Source organism: Vidua chalybeata, chromosome 24 (assembly GCF_026979565.1).
Source record: "Vidua chalybeata isolate OUT-0048 chromosome 24, bVidCha1 merged haplotype, whole genome shotgun sequence".
Taxonomy (NCBI): Eukaryota; Metazoa; Chordata; class Aves; order Passeriformes; family Viduidae; genus Vidua; species Vidua chalybeata.
Window position 1 is genome coordinate 3573711 of NC_071553.1, and position 22609 is coordinate 3596319.

At 42.1% G+C, this 22609-nt stretch overlaps 1 protein-coding gene across 7 annotated transcripts; it reads left to right on the plus strand.

Moving 5' to 3' along the window:
* The first annotated feature begins 69 nt into the window (after positions 1-69).
* Positions 70-18481, plus strand: NUCKS1 (nuclear casein kinase and cyclin dependent kinase substrate 1). 7 transcript variants are annotated; one of them, XR_008434739.1, is made up of 9 exons: positions 70-312; positions 10815-10864; positions 11911-12016; positions 13095-13150; positions 13444-13596; positions 13836-13988; positions 14824-14973; positions 15612-17443; positions 17664-18481. XR_008434739.1 is itself a non-coding variant. In XM_053963957.1 (8 exons), exons 1-8 carry the CDS (start codon positions 296-298, stop codon positions 15809-15811), a joined length of 885 nt encoding a protein of 294 aa, XP_053819932.1. In that variant the 5' UTR covers positions 70-295; the 3' UTR covers positions 15812-18481. The 7 variants fall into 7 exon arrangements, 2 of the variants coding, with proteins under 2 accessions (XP_053819932.1, XP_053819933.1); XR_008434743.1 differs by having other exon boundaries at positions 15612-17283; positions 17330-18481; XR_008434741.1 differs by having other exon boundaries at positions 15612-17277; positions 17330-18481.
* Positions 18482-22609: the final 4128 nt, after the last annotated feature.

Sequence of the window (22609 nt, forward strand, 5' to 3'; positions counted from 1 at the left end):
GGCGGGGCGAGCGCGACCATTTTGCGGGGGGGAGCGGCGGGAGCGGGACCGGCGCCGACACCGGCACCGCCACCGGGATCAGGCAGCGACACCGGGACCGGCGCCGGGATCGGGATCGGGGAGCGGCACCGGGGGCGGCGGCGGCGCCTGACGGGGGAGCGGCGGCTCCGCAGGCGCGGCCTGAGGCGCTGGGCCCAGCGCTCCCGCTCGCTCCGGGCGGCCTCGGCGGCCGCGGCGGCCTCAGCGTCCCCGTTTGCTCCGCGCCCAGCCCCGCGCGGCCCGAAGCGCCGGGAAGATGTCGCGGCCCGTCAGGTGAGTCCCGGCGGCGCCGCTCCCGCCGCCGCTGCCGGGCCGGCCCCGCGCAGGGCAGGCCGCGCTCAGGCCGTGCCGATTTCTCCTCTATTTCCCCTTGTTTTCCCCCCTGCTCACTTGGCACGGCCACCGCGGCGAGCACCGCGCCGCTCGCCCGGGCCCGGGCCCCGCGGCGGGGCGGCCCCGCGGCCGCTGTCCCACATTTTGTAACGGGGAAAAGGGGATTTTTTTTTTTTTTTTTTTTTTTTTTTTCCGCCGCCGCCGTGACCCACTTGGCGCGGGGCGGGCGCTGCTCTCGCCGCGATCCGCGGTCCCCCTCCGGGCGGCGGGGCCGGGCCGAGCACGCTGCCGGGGGAGGGGACGCGGTGCCATCCGGCGAGGGTCCGGGGCACGGGGGCTGTGCATGGGGAACCACGCGTAGGGGAGGAGCCGGCAGGAGCCGCCCCCTCGGTGCGAGCGCCGCTGCCACACGCCCTGCTCCGCCCGGCCGCGGGCTGCGCGCTCCGGGCTCGCCTTCCCGCTGCTGTTCGCCCCCTTTTCTTCTCCTCTCCGAGCTTTCGGCAGCCGGGCTGTGCGTGCCCGAGGTGGGTCTGGGGTTGGTGGCTTGGGTTGAGCGGTGCTGGAGCGCCGGGTGGGCTTGGTGGGGTGGGAAGGAGCGTGGTGGCTTCGGGGATGTGCGGCACGGGGAAGCGGAGCCCGAGGGAAGGGCTGGAGCTGTGCCAGGGGGGGTATTTGGGAAAGTATTTGGGATATTCCTTTCCCCAGAGGGTGCTGGGCGCTGCCCAGGCTCCCCAGGGAATGGGCACAGCCGCAGAGCTCCAGGAGCGTTTGGACAGCGCTGCCAGGGATGCCCAGGGTGGGATTTTGGGGTGTCTGTGCAAGGCAAGGAGCTGCACTGGATGATCCTTGCGAGTCCAGTCCAGCTCGGGATATTTCGATTCCCTTGTGTCTCAAAGCTTTGCCAAGGATGTGGCAAAAGAGTGAACTCGTGATTTAAGTTGCCTTTATAGCAAAGGTATGAAGTTTCCCACGGTGTTCTTCTCATGCGTTGGAATTTCTTCAGTCTCAAGTGACTGGTTGGAGTTTTATTCCCAGTTGGGGTTTTATTCCCAGCAAGCCCGGTCTGGGCTGTGGATGTTGGGTGTTTTGGCTAATTTAACTAAAAAGTACAAATGAATTGTGACAGTGATGCGTCTATGCACTTAGAGACGACAGCATTTGCATTTAAGCAATAGTTCTCATCATGCAGAATTTAAAATATAAATGGAACCCAGGACTGCTTTGCTAAGTAGGGGAGTGGCTCAGTGGTGGGTGAGCTGCCCAAATTAGTGGTGATGTGGCTCTGCTGCCTGAGGGGACACTTCAGTGTTGGAGGTTTGTTCCAGGTAAGGAAAGGCTGCTGTCTTTAAAAGCAGAGCTTCCGAGCTTGCTGGAATTAAGTATTTTTGCGAGGGTTTCAAACAAATAATAATTAAAATAAAACACCTCTGTCCAGTCCTGGAGTGTTGTGGGAGGTCTGCCTGCTCTCAGCCTCGGCTGGCAGGCTCTGCTCTGCAGGAAAATGAACACCAAAGTCCAACAGGTTGGTTAGGAGCACAAAACCTCCTGGCACGTGGCAGGGTAGACGCAGCAGGCCCTTATCTCCCTGGGTTTAATTGCCCTTCCAGGGGAAAAAAGGTAAATATTCAGTGGCTGCTACATTTTATTGCTCTGCTAGCTAGAAAACCCTGCCTATAGATTCAGGTCCATTAATGAATTAATGCTGGAGTGAAGTTGTTTCTGCCTGTCTTTGCTGGTTTTTTGGTAAAATGGAAGCCTGGTGCAAGGTTCTTCATCAGAGTGAGGCTTAGTGGTGAGAGAGTTCTCCTCTAGTCAGTGTCCTTTGAATTAATTGGTGATGTGTACACATCTGGAATACACAGGTACTGCTCTTGTCAGTGTTGAGAAGTTTGTGTTTTGGTCTTCTCCATCCTTCCAACCTTTGTTTATCCATCATACTTCACAAAAGAGCTTTGTCATTCCTAACACATGGAATTTTCTCTTTGTTTTGTGATAATTTCTTTTAATGGTTGTACATTTAATTCCTCACTTTGCATGCTTGCTGGTTTCTGGTGACTATGTGTGCACCTAAAGCAGTGAACTTCGTCAGATCCATCCTACAGCCCAACTTCTTACTCCACTTGTTGAGAAAATTGACTTGTGGCTGAGTCTGGCTGTTAATGTCAGTTCTTTAACACTAAGCAGTATTAAAGTCCTGGCTATTTAGAGGTTTCATGTGCCTGGCACTGAGAGCCAGGTCCTTCCTGCACAGTTCCATTTCTCCTGGGTGGATAATGATGAGGTGTTCAGTGTTGTTAGAAAAAGGCAAGGAGTGAAAACGAAAGGAACCTGAAATTACTGACCTGCATCTCTTGTGTAACTCTCCTGAAGTTCTGCAAAGAGAGCTGGGGCTGCTTATAGGGATAAAACCAAATGAAATGAAATACTTGGAGCCACTGTGCTTTTCTGTATATGAACAGCATCAATTAATGTGTTTAAGGTCAGAATTTTGACTTCTGGTGCAGCTTTTCTTCTGCTTTTTCTCACTGGTCACTTTTACTTGCTGGTCTTCTCCTGCAGGCTTTGCAAATTGAGATATTGTGGGCAGGGGTGGAAATCCCAGGGTTTTTTTTGGTCATTCATTTTAAGCTTAAAGCCAGTTATGAATTTATCTCAGTGCTTCAAGGCTTTGCATCCTTCATTTTTCTGGATTTGAGTCCCAGCCTGCTGTTGGCACTGCAGTGGAAGGGTGAAATTTTACTTGCAGGAGAAAAATAGATCTATGAAATATAACTTGTTGCCAGTGTTGTCACTGGGCGGTGTAATTAGAAATATTGTGATTGTGGAAAAGTGTCTGGGGGGTTGCAGGCAAGCAAGAGTTCCTTGGGGATTGGCACTTAATAAAATTGAGTGATGCTCTGTGGTCCAGAGGTAGATGAGTAAAAAGCTGATTCTTGCTCTCAGACTGAAGAGAAACAAAGAGAAGGTGGAGATACAAGAAAATTCAAAATATCAGGGTGGGGGAGTGAGCTGGGTGTTGTTTGGTTCCCCTCCTGCTCTGCATCATTTCTGTAGCAAAATCTCAATTCTAGTCAGACTCAAATAGAGAATGAGCACAGGACTGCTTTAATTATTGCTGCTAATTATTGAATTGTTTTGTGGAGTTCAGAGTTGGGTGGATCCCTGAAAATCCTGCAGGTGCCACGAGCAGAGCCTGGCGTGGGGAGTCAGCCCAGACCCAGATCTGAGCTCTGTAGTGGGCATTTAATAGTTTTGATTTAATTTGAATCGTTTTAATTTAATTTGTCAGCGAGCATTGAATTGTTTTGTGGAGTTCAGAGTTGTGTGGATCCCTGAAAATCCTGCAGGTGCCACTCACCTCTCAGTGGTGGGTGCTGAGTCCAGTTTTTAGCTGGACTTAGTTAATCCAGTTTTTAGCTGGACTTAGTTAATCCAGTTTTTAGCTGGACTTAGTTAATCCAGTTTTTAGCTGGACTTAGTTAATCCAGTTTTAGATTAACCCCAAAGTGACGTGGTTTGGGTCCCTGACTGTCACCAGTGCCCTGTGCCACCTTCTGCTGGTGGTTTTAAATCAATGTTCTTGGAAAGCCCAAACCCAGCACTGCACATTTGCTTTGCACAGCTCCAAAAATCCCTGCGGGAAACACTTGGGGCTGGAATTTGTATTTTTTTTTTTGTGTAGAAAAAAGGCACCAAAAAGTGTTTTTAGTGATAATATTGGTCTCAGCTTTACCTGAAAAGTGAAACCTGACTGAGCCAGCCCTGAGGGTCAGGAGGGGCTGGAGCTTTGCTCACAAATACTGAGAATTTTTGGTTACATTGCTTAAATCAAGGCTGTGGTGAAAAAAAAAAACCTACAAAAACCTCAAGAACCATTTCATCTCCTTGCTTTTGCTCTATGGGAGTGAGGGTGGGTTGGTTGTATTTGACCTAAACGTTCTTTTCAGTGCCTGGATTTTTGAAGCCTCCTTTTAGCAGGATTATATGTTGTGGGATTTTTCTTTTTTTTTTTTTTTTTTCATGTGGATTTTATCTGTGGGTTTTAATGCCTGTACAAATATCTGGGAATCTGTGCATTCCCTTAAAAAAAAAAAAAAACCCAAACTTTTCTATCTGATTGCAGGGCTGTGCTGATATTGATCTAAAAACTGAGGGTTTAGGGACTAAACTGAAGATGAGGTATGAAGATGACATTTTTTTCTCAGTTTTATGGGCATTTGGTGATCCTTTGACATGTTGATGTTGCATTTCATCTGTGCATTCCCCTAAAAAAACCCCAAACTTTTCTATCTGATTGCAGGGCTGTGCTGATATTGATACAAAAACTGAGGGTTTAGGGACTAAACTGAAGATGATTTTTTTTTTTCTCTCAGTTTTATGGGCATTTAGTGATCCTTTGACATGTTGATGTTGCTTTTCATAATTGCAAAGTTGCATTTTGGCACGCATCAAGTGCAGGTCGCAAGAATTTCTGGGCATTTCTGAGCTGTAGTTAAATTACTGGAGTAATTTCACCGAGTGCTTCAATCCCAACGCGTTTCCTCCTGTTTATTCCAAAAATATTGGACTGACAGCTGTTATGAAAAACTTCTCTCTGAACTTTTTACGTGCACGAGCAAGGAAATTACCTTCAAATTTTCATTTCTGTTTCAAAGCACAATGCCCCATCCCAGGCTGTCTTTTCATGCTCAGCCTAAGTGGATTTAAGAGGGAGTTGATTTTTGTGTCTGCCAGCAAAGAGAGGCTCTCCAGTGCCCCCAGCAGCTCCTTCTCCTGAGCGTTTGTCTCACCTCGGTGCAGTCAACGCTGCGGGCTCCCTGCAAACCTGGAGTTGGTTTTGCACAGCAGCTCCAAATAAAGAAATCAAAAAATCAAATCAAACCAGGCTGGGCTGCGAGAGGTGAGCGAGGGGTTGGGAGTCAGGGGAAGGCAGGAGCAGCTTGGGTCTGTCTCAGCTTCTCTGGTGCTGTTGGAGATTTATTTGCAGCTTTTTCTCCTCAGTGCAGGGATTCCTTCTTTACTCCACCCTGCAAGATAAGATAATGCAAGCCTCACTTCTGATTCCTTCCGAAACAACGGTTTTTAATTTATTTTTAAATACAAATATCACTTTCTGCAAGGAATCAGCTTCACTTTTGATTCCTTCTGAAACAATTCTTAATTTTTTTAAATACAAATATCACTTCCTGCAAGGAATCAGCTTAACTTCTGATTCCTTCTGAAACAATTCTTAATTTTTTTAAATACAAATATCACTTCCTGCAAGGAATCAGCTTAACTTCTGATTCCTTCTGAAACAATTCTTAATTTTTTTAAATACAAATATCACTTTCTGCAAGGAATCAGCTTCACTTCTGATTCCTTCTGAAACAATTTTAATTTTTTAAAATACAAATATCACTTTCTGCAAGGAATCAGCTTCACTTTTGATTCCTTCTGAAACAATTCTTAATTTTTTAAAATACAATTATCACTTTCTGCAAGGAATCAGCTTAACTTCTGATTCCTTCTGAAACAATGATTTTTAATTTATTTTTAAATACAATTATCACTTTCTGCAAGGAATCAGCTTAACTTCTGATTCCTTCTGAAACAATGATTTTTAATTTATTTTTAAATACAATTATCACTTTCTGCAAGGAATCAGCTTCACTTTTGATTCCTTCTGAAACAACTTTAATTTTTTTAAATACAATTATCACTTTCTGCAAGGAATCAGCTTCACTTCTGATTCCTTCTGAAACAATTCTTATTTTTTTAAAATACAATTATCACTTTCTGCAAGGAATCAGCTTAACTTCTGATTCCTTCTGGAACAATTCTTAATTTTTTAAAATACAATTATCACTTTCTGCAAGGAATCAGCTTCACTTCTGATTCCTTCTGAAACGATGATTTTTAATTGTTTTTTAAATACAAAATAATTTTTTTTGTTTAAATACAAAACTCTTGATTTTTTTTTCACCCAGTTTATGCTTTCACAGGAAAAAATCGAAATACTTGTTGCATCAAATCAACACTTCTTATGTAATAACTTTATTGTTCTTCTGATGCTTATCAGAATAAAATCTTTCCACTTGGTTTCTTCTTTTCACTTTGGTCTCTTTTGAAACAATGATTTTTAATTTTAATTTTTTTTTTTTAACACAAATATCCCTCTCTGCTGAGCACGTGAGGAAAGGTGAGCAGGGTTTTCTGGGGATGGGGAAGGGAAGTTTTTGTTCAAGGTGCCAATTTCTGGGAATGCTGTGCCACTGTCACATTCCCAATTCCTGATTTTATGTCTCTGAAGGAAGCAAGGTGGAAAAAACTGCCATTTCCATCTTGTTCAGTAGCTCAGTGATGTCTAAAAGTGTTGTTTATATGTGGAAATTCTGCTTTTTTCCACCCCATTTCTGCTTGCACAGGAAAAAATACTTGATACATAAATACTTTTACTCAATACTTGATACAGAAAAACAGATTTCGTATTTAATAATTATTCTTCTGATGCTTATGAGAATAAAATTCACGTTTTCACTCATGAGATGGGTCAGGAGACAACCTTCAGGAAGGCTCCTTGTTGGAATAAATCCCAAATTGCCAATCATTTATCCCTAAAGTGGAATTTTGCCACGCTCCCACTGGGAGGAGTGAGCAGTGCACGGCGCTGTTGGACTCGGCTCCTCTCCAGAGCTTGGGTGGGATCCAGCCCCTCCAAATCTTGTCTTCATTTGCCTTTTTGGGGGCTTTTTAAGGGATTGGTTTCATTTTTTGGCTTTTAATTTTCTTTAAGAAGTTTGGGTTGAAATCAAACCAATTTTGCTCCTGAATCCTCTGTAAGCCATGAGTTAGAGATGCTCAGGAGGGTAACTTATTAATTTTATTTGTCTTTTTGGGGATTTTTTTAAGGGATTGGTTTCACTTTTTGGCTTTTAATTTTCTTTAAGAAGTTTGGGTTGAAATAAAACCAGTTTTGCTCCTGCATCCTCTGTAAGCCCTGAGTTAGAGGTGCTTGTACAGGAGAGGAACTTACTAATTTTATTGGTATTTTTGGGATGTTTTTGAGGGATTGGTTTCACTTTTTGGTTTTTAATTTTATTTAAGAAGTTTGGGTTGATATAAAATAATTTAGCACCTGAATCCTCTGTAAGCCCTGAGTCAGAGATGCTCAGGAGGGCAATTTAAACTTGATTTACCTGTACAAATCTTGTCTTCCTTTCATTTGCCTTTTTGGTATTTTGGGGTATTTTTGAGGGATTGGTTTAATTTTTTGGCTTTTAATTTTCTTTAAGAAGTTTGGGCTGAAATCAAACCAATTTTGCTCCTGAATCCTCTGTAAGCCATGAGTTAGAGGTGCTCAGGAGGGCAACTTATTAATTTTATTTGTCTTTTTGGGGATTTTTTTAAGGGATTGGTTTCACTTTTTGGCTTTTAAATTTCTTTAAGAGCTCTGGGCTGAAATCAAACCAATTTTACTCCTGCATCCTCTGTAAGCCCTGAGTTAGAGATGCTCAGGAGGGGAACTTAAACTTGATTTACCTGTACAAATCTTGTCTTCCTTTCATTTGCCTTTTTGGTATTTTTTAAGGGATTGGTTTCATTTTTTGGCTTTTAATTTTCTTTAAGAAGTTTGGGTTGAAATAAAACCAATTTTGCACCTGAATCCTCTGTAAGCCATGAGTTAGAGGTGCTTGTACAGGAGAGGAACTTACTAATTTTATTGGTATTTTTTAGGATGTTTTTGAGGGATTGGTTTCACTTTTTGGTTTTTAATTTTATTTAAGAAGTTTGGGTTGATATAAAATAATTTAGCACCTGAATCCTCTGTAAGCCCTGAGTCAGAGATGCTCAGGAGGGCAATTTAAACTTGATTTACCTGTACAAATCTTGTCTTCCTTTCATTTGCCTTTTTGGTATTTTGGGGTATTTTTGAGGGATTGGTTTAATTTTTTGGCTTTTAATTTTCTTTAAGAAGTTTGGGTTGAAATAAAACCAATTTTGCTCCTGAATCCTCTGTAAGCCATGAGTTAGAGGTGCTCAGGAGGGCAACTTATTAATTTTATTTGTCTTTTTGGGGATTTTTTTAAGGGATTGGTTTCACTTTTTGGCTTTTAAATTTCTTTAAGAGCTCTGGGCTGAAATAAAACCAATTTTACTCCTGCATCCTCTGTAAGCCATGAGTTAGAGATGCTCAGGAGGGGAACTTAAACTTGATTTACCTGTACAAATCTTGTCTTCCTTTCATTTGCCTTTTTGGTATTTTTTAAGGGATTGGTTTCATTTTTTGGCTTTTAATTTTCTTTAAGAAGTTTGGGTTGAAATAAAACCAATTTTGCACCTGAATCCTCTGTAAGCCATGAGTTTGAGGTGCTTGTACAGGAGAGGAACTTATTAATTTTATTGGTATTTTTAGGATGTTTTTGAGGGATTGGTTTCACTTTTTGGCTTTTAATTTTCTTTAAGAAGTTAGAAGTTAGAGTTAGGGGTGCTCAGGAGGGCAACTTATTAATTTTATTTGCCTTATTGGTATTTTTGGGGTGTTTTTTGAGGGATTGGTTTCATTTTTTGGCTTTTAATTTTCTTTAAGAGCTTTGGGTTGAAATAAAACCAATTTTGCACCTGAATCCTCTGTAAGCCATGAGTTAGAGATGCTCAGGAGGGGAACTTATTAATTTTATTTGTCTTTTTTGGGATTTTTTTAAGGGATTGGTTTCACTTTTTGGCTTTTAAATTTCTTTAAGAGCTTTGGGTTGAAATAAAACCAATTTTGCTCCTGCATCCTTCTCTAAGCCATGAGTTAGAGGTGCTCAACTTAAACTTGATTTTAGATGGATCAGCAGATTTGGGTTGTCTTTGAACTGAGTTTATCAGCAATTAATTAATGATAATTAATTAAGTGACAGTGAGTGCAGCTGAATTTGGGGAGCTCAGTGTGAATTAATCTCTCTATTTCCAGCTCCTCCCAGCCCCTGTCAGTCCTTCCAGGAGGTGTTTGGAGTTGGAGTTTGAGGCATTTTCAGCTGAAATTTAATTGAATTTGTGGCTGTCTTGGTTTCCTTTGGTCGCTGTTTTATAGGGCAGTTATCTTGTCAATAAAACAGCTGGGATTTGGTATTTTGTCAAAAAAAAAGAGCTGGGATTTGATATTTTGTCAAAAAGAGCTGGGATTTGATATTTTGTCAATAAAAAAGAGCTGGGATTTGATATTTTGTCAATAGAACAGCTGGGATTTGATATTTTGTCAGAAAAAGAGAGCTGGGATTTGATATTTTGTCAAAAAAGAGCTGGGATTTGATATTTTGTCAATAAAAGAGCTGGGATTTGATATTTTGTCAATAAAAGAGCTGGGATTTGATATTTTGTCAATAGAACAGCTGGATTTTGATATTTTGTCAATAAAAAAAGAGCTGGGATTTGATATTTTGTCAGTAGAACAGCTGGATTTTGATATTTTGTCAATAGAACAGCTGGATTTTGATACTTTGTCAATAGAACAGCTGGATTTTGATATTTTGTCAATAGAACAGCTGGGATTTGATATTTTGTCAATAGAACAGCTGGATTTTGATATTTTGTCAATAAAAAAAGAGCTGGGATTTGATATTTTGTCAATAGAACAGCTGGGATTTGATATTTTGTCAATAAAAGAGCTGGGATTTGATATTTTGTCAGTAGAACAGCTGGGATTTGATATTTTGTCAATAAAAGAGCTGGGATTTGATATTTTGTCAATAGAACAGCTGGGATTTGATATTTTGTCAGTAGAACAGCTGGGATTTGATATTTTGTCAATAGAACAGCTGGGATTTGATATTTTGTCAATAGAACAGCTGGGATTTGATATTTTGTCAATAGAACAGCTGGATTTTGATATTTTGTCAATAGAACAGCTGGATTTTGATATTTTGTCAGTAGAACAGCTGGGATTTGATGGACAAGGTGCTGATAAAATAACCAACAATTCCATTTTGCAGGTTTCAGTGAGTTCAAGAAGAAGATTGGATTTTGTTGACTTCCAGATCAGTGCAACTCATTCAGAAAGCTCCTGCAAACCCCAATAAAAACTTCAAATGCTTTAAAAACAGGGATCATGTGGGAAAATAAAAACTGGGAGGAGAAGGTGTGACAGCAGGCGAGCTGTGAGAGCAGAAATTCCAGAAGGAGCAGTTTAGAAATGTTTGATTTATAATCTTTGTGTATTTATCAAAAAGAACGTTCACATTCTGAGACTGCAACCCAGATTATTAGAAAACCTCCTCAGGAAAATGCCATTTATGCTTTAAAATACTTTGTGTTCACTGGTGACTGCAGAGGTGGAGGTGAATTATCCCAAGTTTTCTTGGGATGTTTTTGGGCTACAAATGCAGCACTGGAAACAAGGATGTGACATTTCTTGTTCCTTCAAGCTTTAGTAGCTCTGAAATGATGAATTCCTAATTTTTTCTTCTGCTTTTTAACAGGAACAGGAAGGTGGTCGATTACTCCCAGTTTCAGGAATCAGATGATGCTGGTAAATGACTTTTTTTTCCCCTTAATCTCCTTGGGCTGGAGCAGCTCGTTATTGCCATGCATATTAATTGTTCTGCTTCTAATCACATCTTCAACTCCAGTTCCAAGGAGTTTGTGTTCTTCACAGCCTGAACTGTTAATAAGTATTTGAAAATGTAATCATTCTCATATGTTTTGTATTAAACAAACAATGGTGGTAGAAATATTCTTATTTAATGCTGGTATTGTTGTAGTGCCTGGAGGCTGTTGGCAGCAATGCCTTCCTTGCTCTGTGTTATGTTCTGGGGCAGAGGCTCCTTGATGCCACTTTTTTTCCACAGGAAAAGATGTTTTCCATTTATTTTATAGCTCCAGTTGAGCCCACATTAACAGGCATTTGGGGGGGGATTGCAGCTAAAAAAAAAAATCTCATCTGTGTGAATTAACAAAATAGTGCTGGGTTGCATTTGGAAGAAATGTAATCTCTGAATTAAAATTCTGGATCCTGTTTCTAAAAAAAAAATAATCTGTGAATTAACAGAAATTTTCTGGAATATATTCTGAGTTCTTGGAAGATAAACTCAATGCTAAGGTTGCACTGATAATTAAAATGAGACAAATCTGCACAATTCTTAATTATAATGGTTTTATTCATTAAATAAGGTATTGTGTAATAGTTGTAAGGAGTTCTGCTGAAAACTCCTATTTAATTAAATAACATCCTTTATCCTATCCCAGGAAATAGGGTGTGCTGTTAGAATCATGTAGAAATACACGTGGATGTTAATTTTTAATAAGTTTATATCATAACAAAATGTAAAATAAATCCTGTGTCCTCTTGTGAGTTTTTTTTTTGTGTTTCCCTGGGTGAGACTTCTCTGTACAGAACATTTTCATGGTGCTGTTGGCAGAAGAAAAGCTCACATCAGTGCTTTAAGCCAGGACTTTGCTTCCACCAAAGTTTTTTTGAAATTTTATGAAGCTTTTCTTTTTGAAATGCTCGGTTTGAGGAGAGCACTTGGCTGGGAATGAGTTTGATCCCAACCCATTTTGTCCTGTCCTGTCCAGATGATGATTATGGAAGAGATTCAGGTCCCCCATCCAAGAAAATCCGTTCGTCTCCCCGAGAGGCTAAAAACAAGAGGAGATCTGGGAAGAATTCTCAGGAGGACAGGTAAAAAAAAAAAAAAAACCAGCTTTTCATCTCTTGGCAGCACTGCTCAGAGCCTTGTCCTGTGTGTGGGGAGCAGCATCTTCCAAGAGCACTGGAATTCCAGGGAGATGGGGAGCTCACTCAGGGCTGAGACCCGTGATGGCAGCAGAGCAGAAGCCGGGTGTGGAACATTTGTCAGCGCTGCTCCATCACTGCAGCAGCTCCAGAGGCAGCTGCACTGCAGGGATGGGGATCCAGGGCTGCATCCTCAGGAGAGCCAGGGCCAGCAGCAGCTCCTGCCCCGCGTTCTGCAGCCTCTCAGAGCATCCCTGTGCTGCCAGGGGTGGGGTGGCACTGAGGGCAGGGGACGTTTGGAAGTTTTGTGGCTCTTTGTTCCTCGTTTTGGGTAATTATAAACACAGAACTTGGTTTGGGAGCTGAGTTGCTCCAGCAGCCTCAGTGCTGCCCTAGTGCAAGGTGAAATTTTCCTGTAGAGTTTCCATTTTGCAGTCCCCAAATGATGGCCATGAGACCTTTGAAATAAGTTTTTTGTTTTCATGGCAGATTTCAGTTTCAGGGATGGAGGTTTTGCCAAATGATTCTTGTTCTGTCACCCCAAGGTGTCTTTTATTTTCCAAATGAATCAAATGATCAAATCATTTGAGAAAGCTTAGGGCAGACACGTGCCAGTTAAGAGCAAGATGCACAGAATGGAATCTAAACAATGACATAAAGACAAGTGCTGACTAAAAATCTATTAATGATAAATCTTTATTTCATTTATAGACTGTATATAAACCATCAAAATTGTAACTAAACTGGAAGCCATGTGGATTGTGGGTTGGTTTGAGAGTGAAGGGCATGGTTCACCTCAATCTGATTATTTCCTGCCTGGTTTAAGTTTTTCTGTGATTCAGAGTTTGAACATTATCTTCCCAACCATGATAACTCCACAGACAGCTGAGCAATCCTGAAGTATGTCCAGGAAAAGTGAAAATTCTCAGCCTGGACATCAGTTTGCTCTTTAAAAGTTCACACAAGAATGACTGAAATCAAAGTTGAGACAAGCACTAAGCCTTTATCCTTCTCTTGTTTGCAGTGAGGATTCAGAAGACAAAGATGTGAAGACTAAGAAAGATGATTCACACTCAGCAGGTAACTGATAGCATTGTACTGATTGTGTATTTAAATCATGTCTCTTCACACCTGCGAGAGCTGCAGGAGTAGGATTTGAGACAGAAATGAAATAATTCTCATTTCTTTTAAGTCATATGTTGCCTCTGCTGCTGTTACTTCCCACACTGGTTTGGGATAATGCTTTTTTTTTTTTGTAATGTGATGGTCCTATCCACTTCTGGAGACAAATTTTATAGATGTGTTGATCCCTTCCCTGCAGCTTTTGTCCAGAATGATCCAAGAAACTTCATCTTGGTGCCTTTTCCTTGCAGATGAAGATTTTGGCAGCGAAGACGATGACGTAGGAGCTGACGATGGCAAAGCCGACAGCGACTACGAGAGCTCTCAAAAAAGCAAAAAAGGAAAGAAGGCTAAACCAGACAAGAATAAGAGAGCAGCCTCCAAATCCAGGAAAAGGCCTGCAGGTAAAAAAAAAAAAAAAAAAAAAAAAAAAGAGAGAAAAAAAGTTATTTTGCAAGGAAAATGCTGCAGAGGATCTTTGGGTGAGTAAGGAAGGTGTTGATGAAGTTGAATTGTCCTCACAGTAACTCAGTGAATGTTTTAACCCCCTGATAAATGCCCTGCCCCTGTTTTGCCCACGTGCTGCCTCGTGGCAGGAGCTCTCTGCTCTGTACTCAGCCCAGTTTGGGGCCTTTTCCTGCAGAGGACAGCGAGGATGAGAAGGAAGATCACAAAAACGTTCGTCAGCAGCGGCAGGCGGCGTCCAAAGCAGCCTCCAAACAGCGGGAGATGCTCATGGATGACGTGGGGAGTGAGGAGGAAGAGCAAGAGGATGATGAGGCACAGTTCCAGGAGAGTGAGTAAATGGGATTGGAAAAAGGCACAGCAAAAGAGACACAGTTTGCTTTCTGGCTGGGACACTGAGGACAGAAATTGTGCTCCTCAGTAACTTCATTTTTACTGTGTATCTGCCCAAGTTGGGTTTTCACAGCTGGAATTTGTGCTCCCAAGTTTGCAGTAAAGGTGTGTCCTACAAAATTTGTCTTCACAAGTGGGTAAATCTGCTGATCCCTTCCCTGCAGTTTTTATCCAGAATGAGATTTAAGTCATCAAGTACTTAAATTATATAAATGTGGCTGTGACAACTTTCTGTAACTTGGAAGTTGGAATCTGTCACGAATTTGCACCACTTACTGCTCCTGCATGCTTGGTTGGTCGTGGACAGTGGGAGATAAGGCAGTGCTTCAAAACTGCTTTGGAATTTTTGGAGTCAAAAGTTTCTAAGGTTCAATGACAGATTTTAGGAAAGCATTAAATAATTGAAGAGTTCCCTCAGGGAATCTGGAAGAATCTGTGAGACTAGAAACTTCATCTTGGTGCCTTTTCCTTGCAGATGAAGATTTTTTTTTTTCCAGGGATTTGAGTTGTGTGTTTTCCAGGGATGTGAGTTATGTATTTTCCAGGGATCTATTTCTTTGTAAGCAGCCCTAAAGGATAATTGTAAACATCTCAATGCTTTTTGCTGTCCTGTGGTATTGCTGATGTAAAAACCCAGTCAGATTTTGTACCACAGCAGATGAATGGAAGCCCACAAGGTCTCAGAGTCTGTGTCCACAATTTAACTGGCAAATCTCAGCTGCATCTTTCACTTTTTTTTTTCCCAAAAAACTGAAATTTCCTTATGCTTCCAGCAGATTCAGGAAGTGATGAAGACTTCCTCATGGAAGATGATGATGACAGTGACTATGGCAGTTCAAAAAAGAAAAACAAGAAGGTCTCCAAGAAATCCAAGCCAGAGAGGAAAGAAAAGAAAATGCCCAAGCCCAGGCTAAAGGCTACAGGTGAGTCTGTGCAATGCAAGTTTCTCAGTTTAAAACCCAGATTTTCTTTTTGCTGCAGAAGCTTGGTTGAATTCTTGGGGTCACAGACATCCACAAAAATGTTGGAAGGGCCAAAATGCCATGATTTAAAGCAGCAGGATGGAATCATGAGCTGGCTTTAATTCTTCCTTTAGGGGTTGATGTGGTGTCTGTGTCTTGATGGTAAAAACTCGTGGTATTGAAAACCTTCCCTGCTGAGGTGCTGCATTCTGACTTTGTGTGTCTCACAGCCAAGTAATACCAATTTGTGGCTTTGTTTGGGACTTTGTGATGCTGTCAGGGTGGGGAAATGTGAACCAGAGGAAAAGTGGGTGCATTTCTGCAGGAAATGTCAAATGGTAACAGCAATGTGTGTTCTGCTTTGACAAGAGCTGTGTCCATTTCTGATGTCACATCCAGCAATTAGCCAGGACCTGGCTAATTAAACAGCTTTGAAATCTGATTTAGATTTAAAAGATTGCTCTTCACTTCAGCTTTGCTAATTGGGAGTGCTAAAAGCATTGTGGTCAAACTGCTGCTGAATGACTTTGAAATCCCATTTACTGTGAGTTTTCCTGCCTTTGCTGCTGCTGAGTTTTACAAGGTTTTTCTTTTTCCAGTGACCCCCAGCCCAGTGAAAGGCAAAGGGAAGGCAGGTCGCCCCACAGCTTCCAAGGCAACAAAAGAAAAGACCCCATCCCCCAAAGAAGAGGATGAAGAGCCTGAAAGTCCCCCAGAAAAGAAAAAATCAGCCAGCCCTCCACCAGAAAAGTCAGGGGATGAGGGATCTGAAGATGAAGCACCCTCTGGTGAAGATTAAAATGGCAGTTGAGGAAAATCTTTGTTTAAAAAAAAAAGAGGAAAAAAAAAAAAGAAAAAGGAAAAGAAAACAATACTTAGGGGTAGAACACGGTTTTGGCTGTGGCTTGACTCATGGGCTTTGAATGCTGTCTTTACTTTCAGCTGTTTAATACAGTGTATTCTTTTTTAATAAGAGGAAACCCTTCTACAGTCATATTTTGAAGTCAATGTTCTCTGTTGGCCATTCCGTTCTCCCTCCCCTGCCAAATCTGAAAAGCCATTTAAGACAAATTAACAAGACCATTCAATATTTTATTTTTTTTTTCAAGGGATACTGCAGTTGTGAAGCAATAAGGTTTGAGACTGATCTGTGGAAAGCATACTTACAAATCCTTAAGTAGAATAGATTTTTCCCAGTGCTGGTAAGAGCTGTTTAAAACTATTATTCTGTATTTGAAATATATGGAAAAAAAAAAATAATGAGCCTCTGCTTTAACAGACTTTGAGACGAGTTCACTCTCAGCAAAAATGTAGTTGTTCTAATTCCAGTGGAGGAGGATGGAACCCAGGGAGGAATCCTGTGTTTCTTGGATTCAGGCACGTTTTTCATGGAAAACAATCAAGAAACTCGGAGATGCTCCAGTGTCTTTGATTTAAAAAACACCCTCCAGTGAGGATGGGAGATCTTTTGTCTGTGCTGGATAGAAAACTGTTCTGCTGTAGGCAAATTGCAGCTCATTCCAGAGAAATTCAGATATTCAACCTACAGCCTTCCCATATCCACTCACCCTTCTTTTATTCCTTCTGTAGAGGGGCAGAACAGGGAAGAGAAATAGCAAAATCACTTTTAAAACTGTTTTCCATTGGGTACCGTGGAAAATGCTTATATTATAGATTTTTTTCCAAGGAAAAAAAAAAACAACAACAACAAAAAAACCCCAACAGATAATGTAAAATGAAATTCTTCAGCTTTTGGGGCAAGGGATGTCCTTTTGTGGGTGTGACAGAGGATTCCTGTAGTGCTCTGGTCACCTGAGATCCCATGAGTCAGGCTGGAGTGTTCCTCTTCCCTGCCTCCCTCCTGCTGTCCTGTGGGACTTGTGGGGTCAGCTCCTCACCCTTCCTGTGGGATTTGTGGGGTCAGCTCCTCACCCTTCCTGTGGGATCTGCTCCTCGCCTTTCCTGTGTGGTCTGAGGGATCTGTTCCCCTCCTGCCTGTAGGATCTGCTCCTCACCCTTCCTGTGGGATTTGTGGGGTCAGCTCCCCTCCTGCCTGTGGGATCTGCTCCTCTCCCCTGCCTCTGGGTTCTGCTCCCATCCTGCCTGTGGGATTTTCTCCTCACCCATCCTGTGGGATCTGCTCCCACCCCTCCTGTGGGATCAGCTCCCAGGTTCCTGTGGGATCTGTGGGATCAGCTCCCAGTTCCTGTGGGATCTGTGGGATCAGCTCCCAGTTCCTGAGGGCTCTGTGGGATCAGCTCCCAGGTTCCTGTGGGATCAGCTCCCAGTTCCTGAGGGCTCTGGGATCAGCTCCCAGTTCCTGTGGGATCAGCTCCCAGTTCCTGAGGGCTCTGTGGGATCAGCTCCCAGTTCCTGAGGGCTCTGTGGGATCAGCTCCCAGTTCCTGTGGGATCTGTGGGATCAGCTCCCAGTTCCAGTTCCTGTGGGATCTGGGATCAGCTCCCACTTCCTGAGGGCTCTGTGGGATCAGCTCCCAGTTCCAGTTCCTGAGGGCTCTGTGGGATCAGCTCCCAGTTCCAGTTCCTGAGGGCTCTGTGGGATCAGCTCCCAGTTCCAGTTCCTGTGGGATCAGCTCCCAGTTCCAGTTCCTGAGGGCTCTGTGGGATCAGCTCCCAGTTCCAGTTCCTGAGGGATCTCTGGGATCAGCTCCCAGTTCCTGAGGGCTCTGTGGGATCAGCTCCCAGTTCCAGTTCCTGTGGGATCAGCTCCCAGTTCCAGTTCCTGAGGGATCTCTGGGATCAGCTCCCAGTTCCAGTTCCTGAGGGCTCTGGGGCTGGCAGAGCTGCCCTCAGCCTGTCCCTGGCACAGCAGGACACTCCAGGTGTGTGCTGCCATTTTAATGTGCTTTTATCCAAGCAGCCATATCCTTCCCCTAACGTTTTTATTTTCTGAACTTCATCAAACTCCACAAACCTCGCTTTCCACACCCTCAGACACTTTTCTACCGCGTTTGTTGGTGGAAACATTGAAAACTGGACCTGCCATTTTTAGTTTTATTTTTATTTTTTTCCTTAAACCCTCTGTGCTTCTGTCCGTTGCTCACCTTCTCTTCCAGCTGACAAGCTTTGCATCCTTCTTGTTTTTTGGTTTTTATTTTTTTTTTTGGTCACAGAACTCCCCATTTTGTAACCAGCCTCTCGAAGGTAACATAAGGCAGCTAAATAATGAGTTGGGATTTCTGGTGGCAGCAGATTTAGAATCCTGTTTGGGATTTTGGAGAGTTCCTAGAGGTGATACACTAAATATAATCAGGAAAGAGCCTGAATCCAATTCAGGTGGGGAATGGAATATTCCTCCAGCAGCTGAGTGATTGTCCTGTGTGATTCCCTGGATTTTATTGAGGCTGGTAAATTCCTTTACCTTATAAAAATTGAAGTTCTCTAACGTTCTTGACTCTCATGGAACTACTGTTGCAGTTACAATAAAGATGATGTTGTTTCATTGTAAATCTTACTTTTATTTTTTTACAATAGTTTGATTTTTAATTTTTTTTTTTTTCCAGAACAGCATCAGGCTGCAGGGAAATCCCACAGCTCTTCCCACTGGATTGCAGGGAGAGCAGAAATTCCCTCAGCTCCTTGGGTAATGCTGGGAAAATAAATGGCCACATTTTCAAAACAAAAACCATTTGGGGGTAGCAAACACTTGTGCAAATCTCTGGTTCCCAGAGCTGTTCCCCTGCAGTCCAAACTGTTTCAAGCTGCTCTTCTCCATTGGGTTCTTGAGGTTTTATTTTAATTCAAGTGTACAAGGAGAACTCTGGGGGATCTGGTTCTTCACCTGCCACACCTGATGTTTTCTGAAGTGTATTTTGTGCATCTCACCTCAAATATATTTTTTGGTTGGTTCTTTTTTTTTTTTTTAAGAGAAGTTAAGGCAGTGAAACATTTTTCTGTTGTTTCAGGCAGTTTTTGGATTGTTTTATCCTGGCAGCTTTGGCCCTTTATTCCCCAGAACTGTTCTGCTTTCTCACACGTTCATTTCTGATGGGTTGGAGGCTGCTCCTTTCTGAGTGTCCCACAGCCCAAACACCACGAAAATCCCTGATTTTCAGCAGTTTGTAACTTTTTCTAACCCTGCTTTGCTGATTGGTACAAACACTGAGCCCTAATGGTCTCTGTTAAAAATACAGCAACTTCACATTTTTTACAGACAGGAGAAAATTGTCAAGGTGAATATTTTGTATTATTTTGAATATTTTTATTTTCACATACATCATTTTTCAGCAGCACCAGACTTCACCTTTTTAAATGCCCATGGGAATTAATTTGTACTGAACATTCTGGAAGGAAAGGTGGGAAAATGCCTTTCTTTAGGAGCACCAAGAGATTTTTATGGAGCAGGAAGTTTCATTCACAGGAGGAGGAGGCTTTGAAAAGATTCACTGTCCCACAGCTGTAATCCAGGAGCATTTGCAGAGAGGTAAAATGGATTTATTCCAAAATTCAGTCAGTCTCCAGCCTTGCCCTGGCCTTGCTTTTAAAATTTCAGAACTTCCATGCTGTCCCTGAATCCACACCAGCACCTCCAGCTCTGGTTTCTGCCAAATCCTGCCTTGAGCTTGTCAAAATCAGTTGAAATCTGCAATTTCAGCCGGGATTTTGTGCTAAAAAATGGTTCAGTTCCAGGGGGGTCAGCAGGAGAATGACAACTGTGCTGAGTTAAGGGGGTCAGGAGGGGCTTAAGAATGGGGCAGCTGAGGAGCTTTTGGTCAGTTTTAATTTCCTCAAGTCAGAGAGAGTGAGGGGAAAGAAGCAGCGCCACCAGGGCAGTGCAAAAATCTGGAATTCCTGGGTTTTTTTCCTTTTTTTTTCTTTTTTTAATATATATTCCCTCCACTGATAACCACAAAGGTACAAGAGCCACTGAGGCAGCCAGGTGAGAGAGAGGGAGGGAAGGAATCTGTACCATGCTGGAAGCTTTTGGAGCTGTAGGAAAAAACAAACAAAAAATGAAACAAACAAACAAACAAACAAAAAAAAACCAAACCTGGTGCTTTGCTTTTCTGTCCTTTTGTTCGTGAAGTGTTTATTTTTCTAACAGATCCTAGCGTTGAACACACGGTTCCTAAAAGCTACAAACTGATGCAGGAGTTTTGGTACTTGGTGGAGAATTCATTCATCTGTTGCAGGGGGGAGGAGATGGACGCAGGGTGGGTTTGGGGTGGGTTTGGGGGGGTTGCTGTCACATCTGTCCGTGGAAAGGAGAATTTCTGTGTGCATCTGACCCAGCAGAGCGTTTCCCCCCAGCTTTGAGTGTTTCCCTGCACTTTTAGGAGGCTTCAGTCCCAGTGCTGACGGGACAGCAGCAGCACTAACGCTTTGTTCTGCTTGTCCAGGAGGATTTTGGGGCTTTTTTGAGCCCGTCAGAGCAGGGAGAGCCGGCAGTGCCCTTCAGAGACCTCCCCAAGCCCAGCCTAGCTCTGAATCCAATCCCAGCCTTCCCACTTCCCTAGCTGGATGTGTTCTCACGGACCCGTGACTCTTTGTGGGGTGCAGCCCAGCCCAGCCCCAGCATGCTCAGTGTGACTGCAAAGCACCCGTGTGCGACCGCTCTGTACAGTGGGGCCAGGGTTTTTTATATATATATTTTGGGATGTGGGGTGGGGGGGGAGGGAGGAGGGTGGGTGGAGATCCTGAAATCAGCTTAAGCCAGACTTAAATGTGTGTAAAAACCCCCAAAATCTGCGGTGTGTGAGTGCGCGAGCGGGAGTGTCTGACACCCTTTGTGTTCCCAGCATTTGTGAGGTTTTACTTTCTTTTTTTTTTTTTTTTCTCTTCCCCCCTCCCCTTTCCTGCAGAAGCAATTGTTACAAAAAAAAAAAAAATTAATTGTAAATAAGAGCTACGTAATTTTTTTTTGTTGTTGTTTGCCATCGTGTCACAGCAAACCCTGAGTGAGCAGTGTGAAGGTGGAGGAGACTGGCAGCATTTTCTGGTATGCAATGAATATTTTGTCTCGAGTATCTGCAATCCCCTGGTGAGCTTTTGGAAGAAAAAAAAAAAAAAAAGGAAAAAAAAATAATTCAGGCTCTTTGCAGTTCCCCTCCCTGTCCTTTTTAATTTTTATTATTATTTTTTGTTTAATTTTAAAAGCAGGAAAAAGGGGCAGCTGCAAACAGTCATCGCTGTGGGGTTAGGAACTCTTGACAACACTGAGATCTAGCATGGTACTAGGAGTTAAGTCTGAATGTAACATTAATGCTTTATTTAAAATTAAAAACAAAACAAACACTTTTTTTTTTTTTTTTGGTTTTTTTTTTGGTTTTTTTAAGGGGTTGAAGTGAACATGACTGTTGACCATGTTCGTGAATTTCTAGATGCAAACATTCATTGGTAGAATCGTGTGATGGTCTTTTGTGCTAATTAATTTGACATATTCCGAGTCTCTGTATGTACCTGCAAAGAAAGAAAAACAACAACAAAAAAAAAATATAACAAAAACCCTGCTTTGCTTTGATTGAAAAAGGGTTCCTGGGACTGCATACCTGCTCCTGAGCTCTGTTTTAAATATGTGTATCCTTCGCTTGTATTTTGTATTAAAAAAAAGAACCACGAGGAAAAAAATGAACCCTTTATTGTTCAGCATGTTGGAATTGTGTCCCCTCTTTTATTTTTCTCCTTTTTGGAATATATTAAGCAACTCATTCTTCTGTATCTTTTATTTTCTTTTGTAAACTTTTTGGTTTTGTTTAAAAATGGCTTTATAAAAGGGCTTTTATAACCCATGAACACGACTGGTGTCATTTTTTCATTTTTCTGCTGCTCCAAGGGGGATCATCCTGTGAGAGGTAAAAAGTGTTCATCTTCCAGGATCTCAGACTTTTGGGGTGAATTCCTTGGAATTCTCTGAGGAGGGAAAACCAGCTTTGGGCCAGGTATGACTTTACATCATTGCTTGAGAACGGGGAAGAATGAAATATATATATAAATATATTGAAATATATATATATATATATATATATATATATATATATATATATATATGAAATGTATATGAAATATATATATGAAATATATATATAAATATATATATATTTATATATTTATATATATATTTGAAATATATATATATTTGAAATATATATATATGAAATGTATATGAAATATATATATGAAATATATATATGAAATATATATATGAAATATATATATTTATGAATATAATATATAGGAGAAAAATATATCAATATATATATGAAATTGATGGGGAAGAATGAAAGAATCCAGAAAATTGTGCTTTCCCCAGCCTCTCCTGGAGTTCTAAATTGAGATTTTAAGGTCCAAAACCAATTTGAGGGAGAGATGAGAGGAGGGACAAAGCCCTTGGGATGTCACCTTCCCCTCCAGGAGCTTCCCCCGGTGTGTCCCAGCAGATGGGAAACTTTTTTTTTTTAATGGGAAAATTCATCAAGAATTTGGGATAAATCATTTTTGGCTGTTGTCACGGCAACCACGGGCAGGGCTTGGCCCGGCCCCAGGTGCTCTCTCCACGCTCCGGAGCTCACGCAGGGAATTTCTCCTTTGACAAATCCCTTGGGACAGTTTCCATCGCGTTTCCTGCAGCTCCCGGGGCG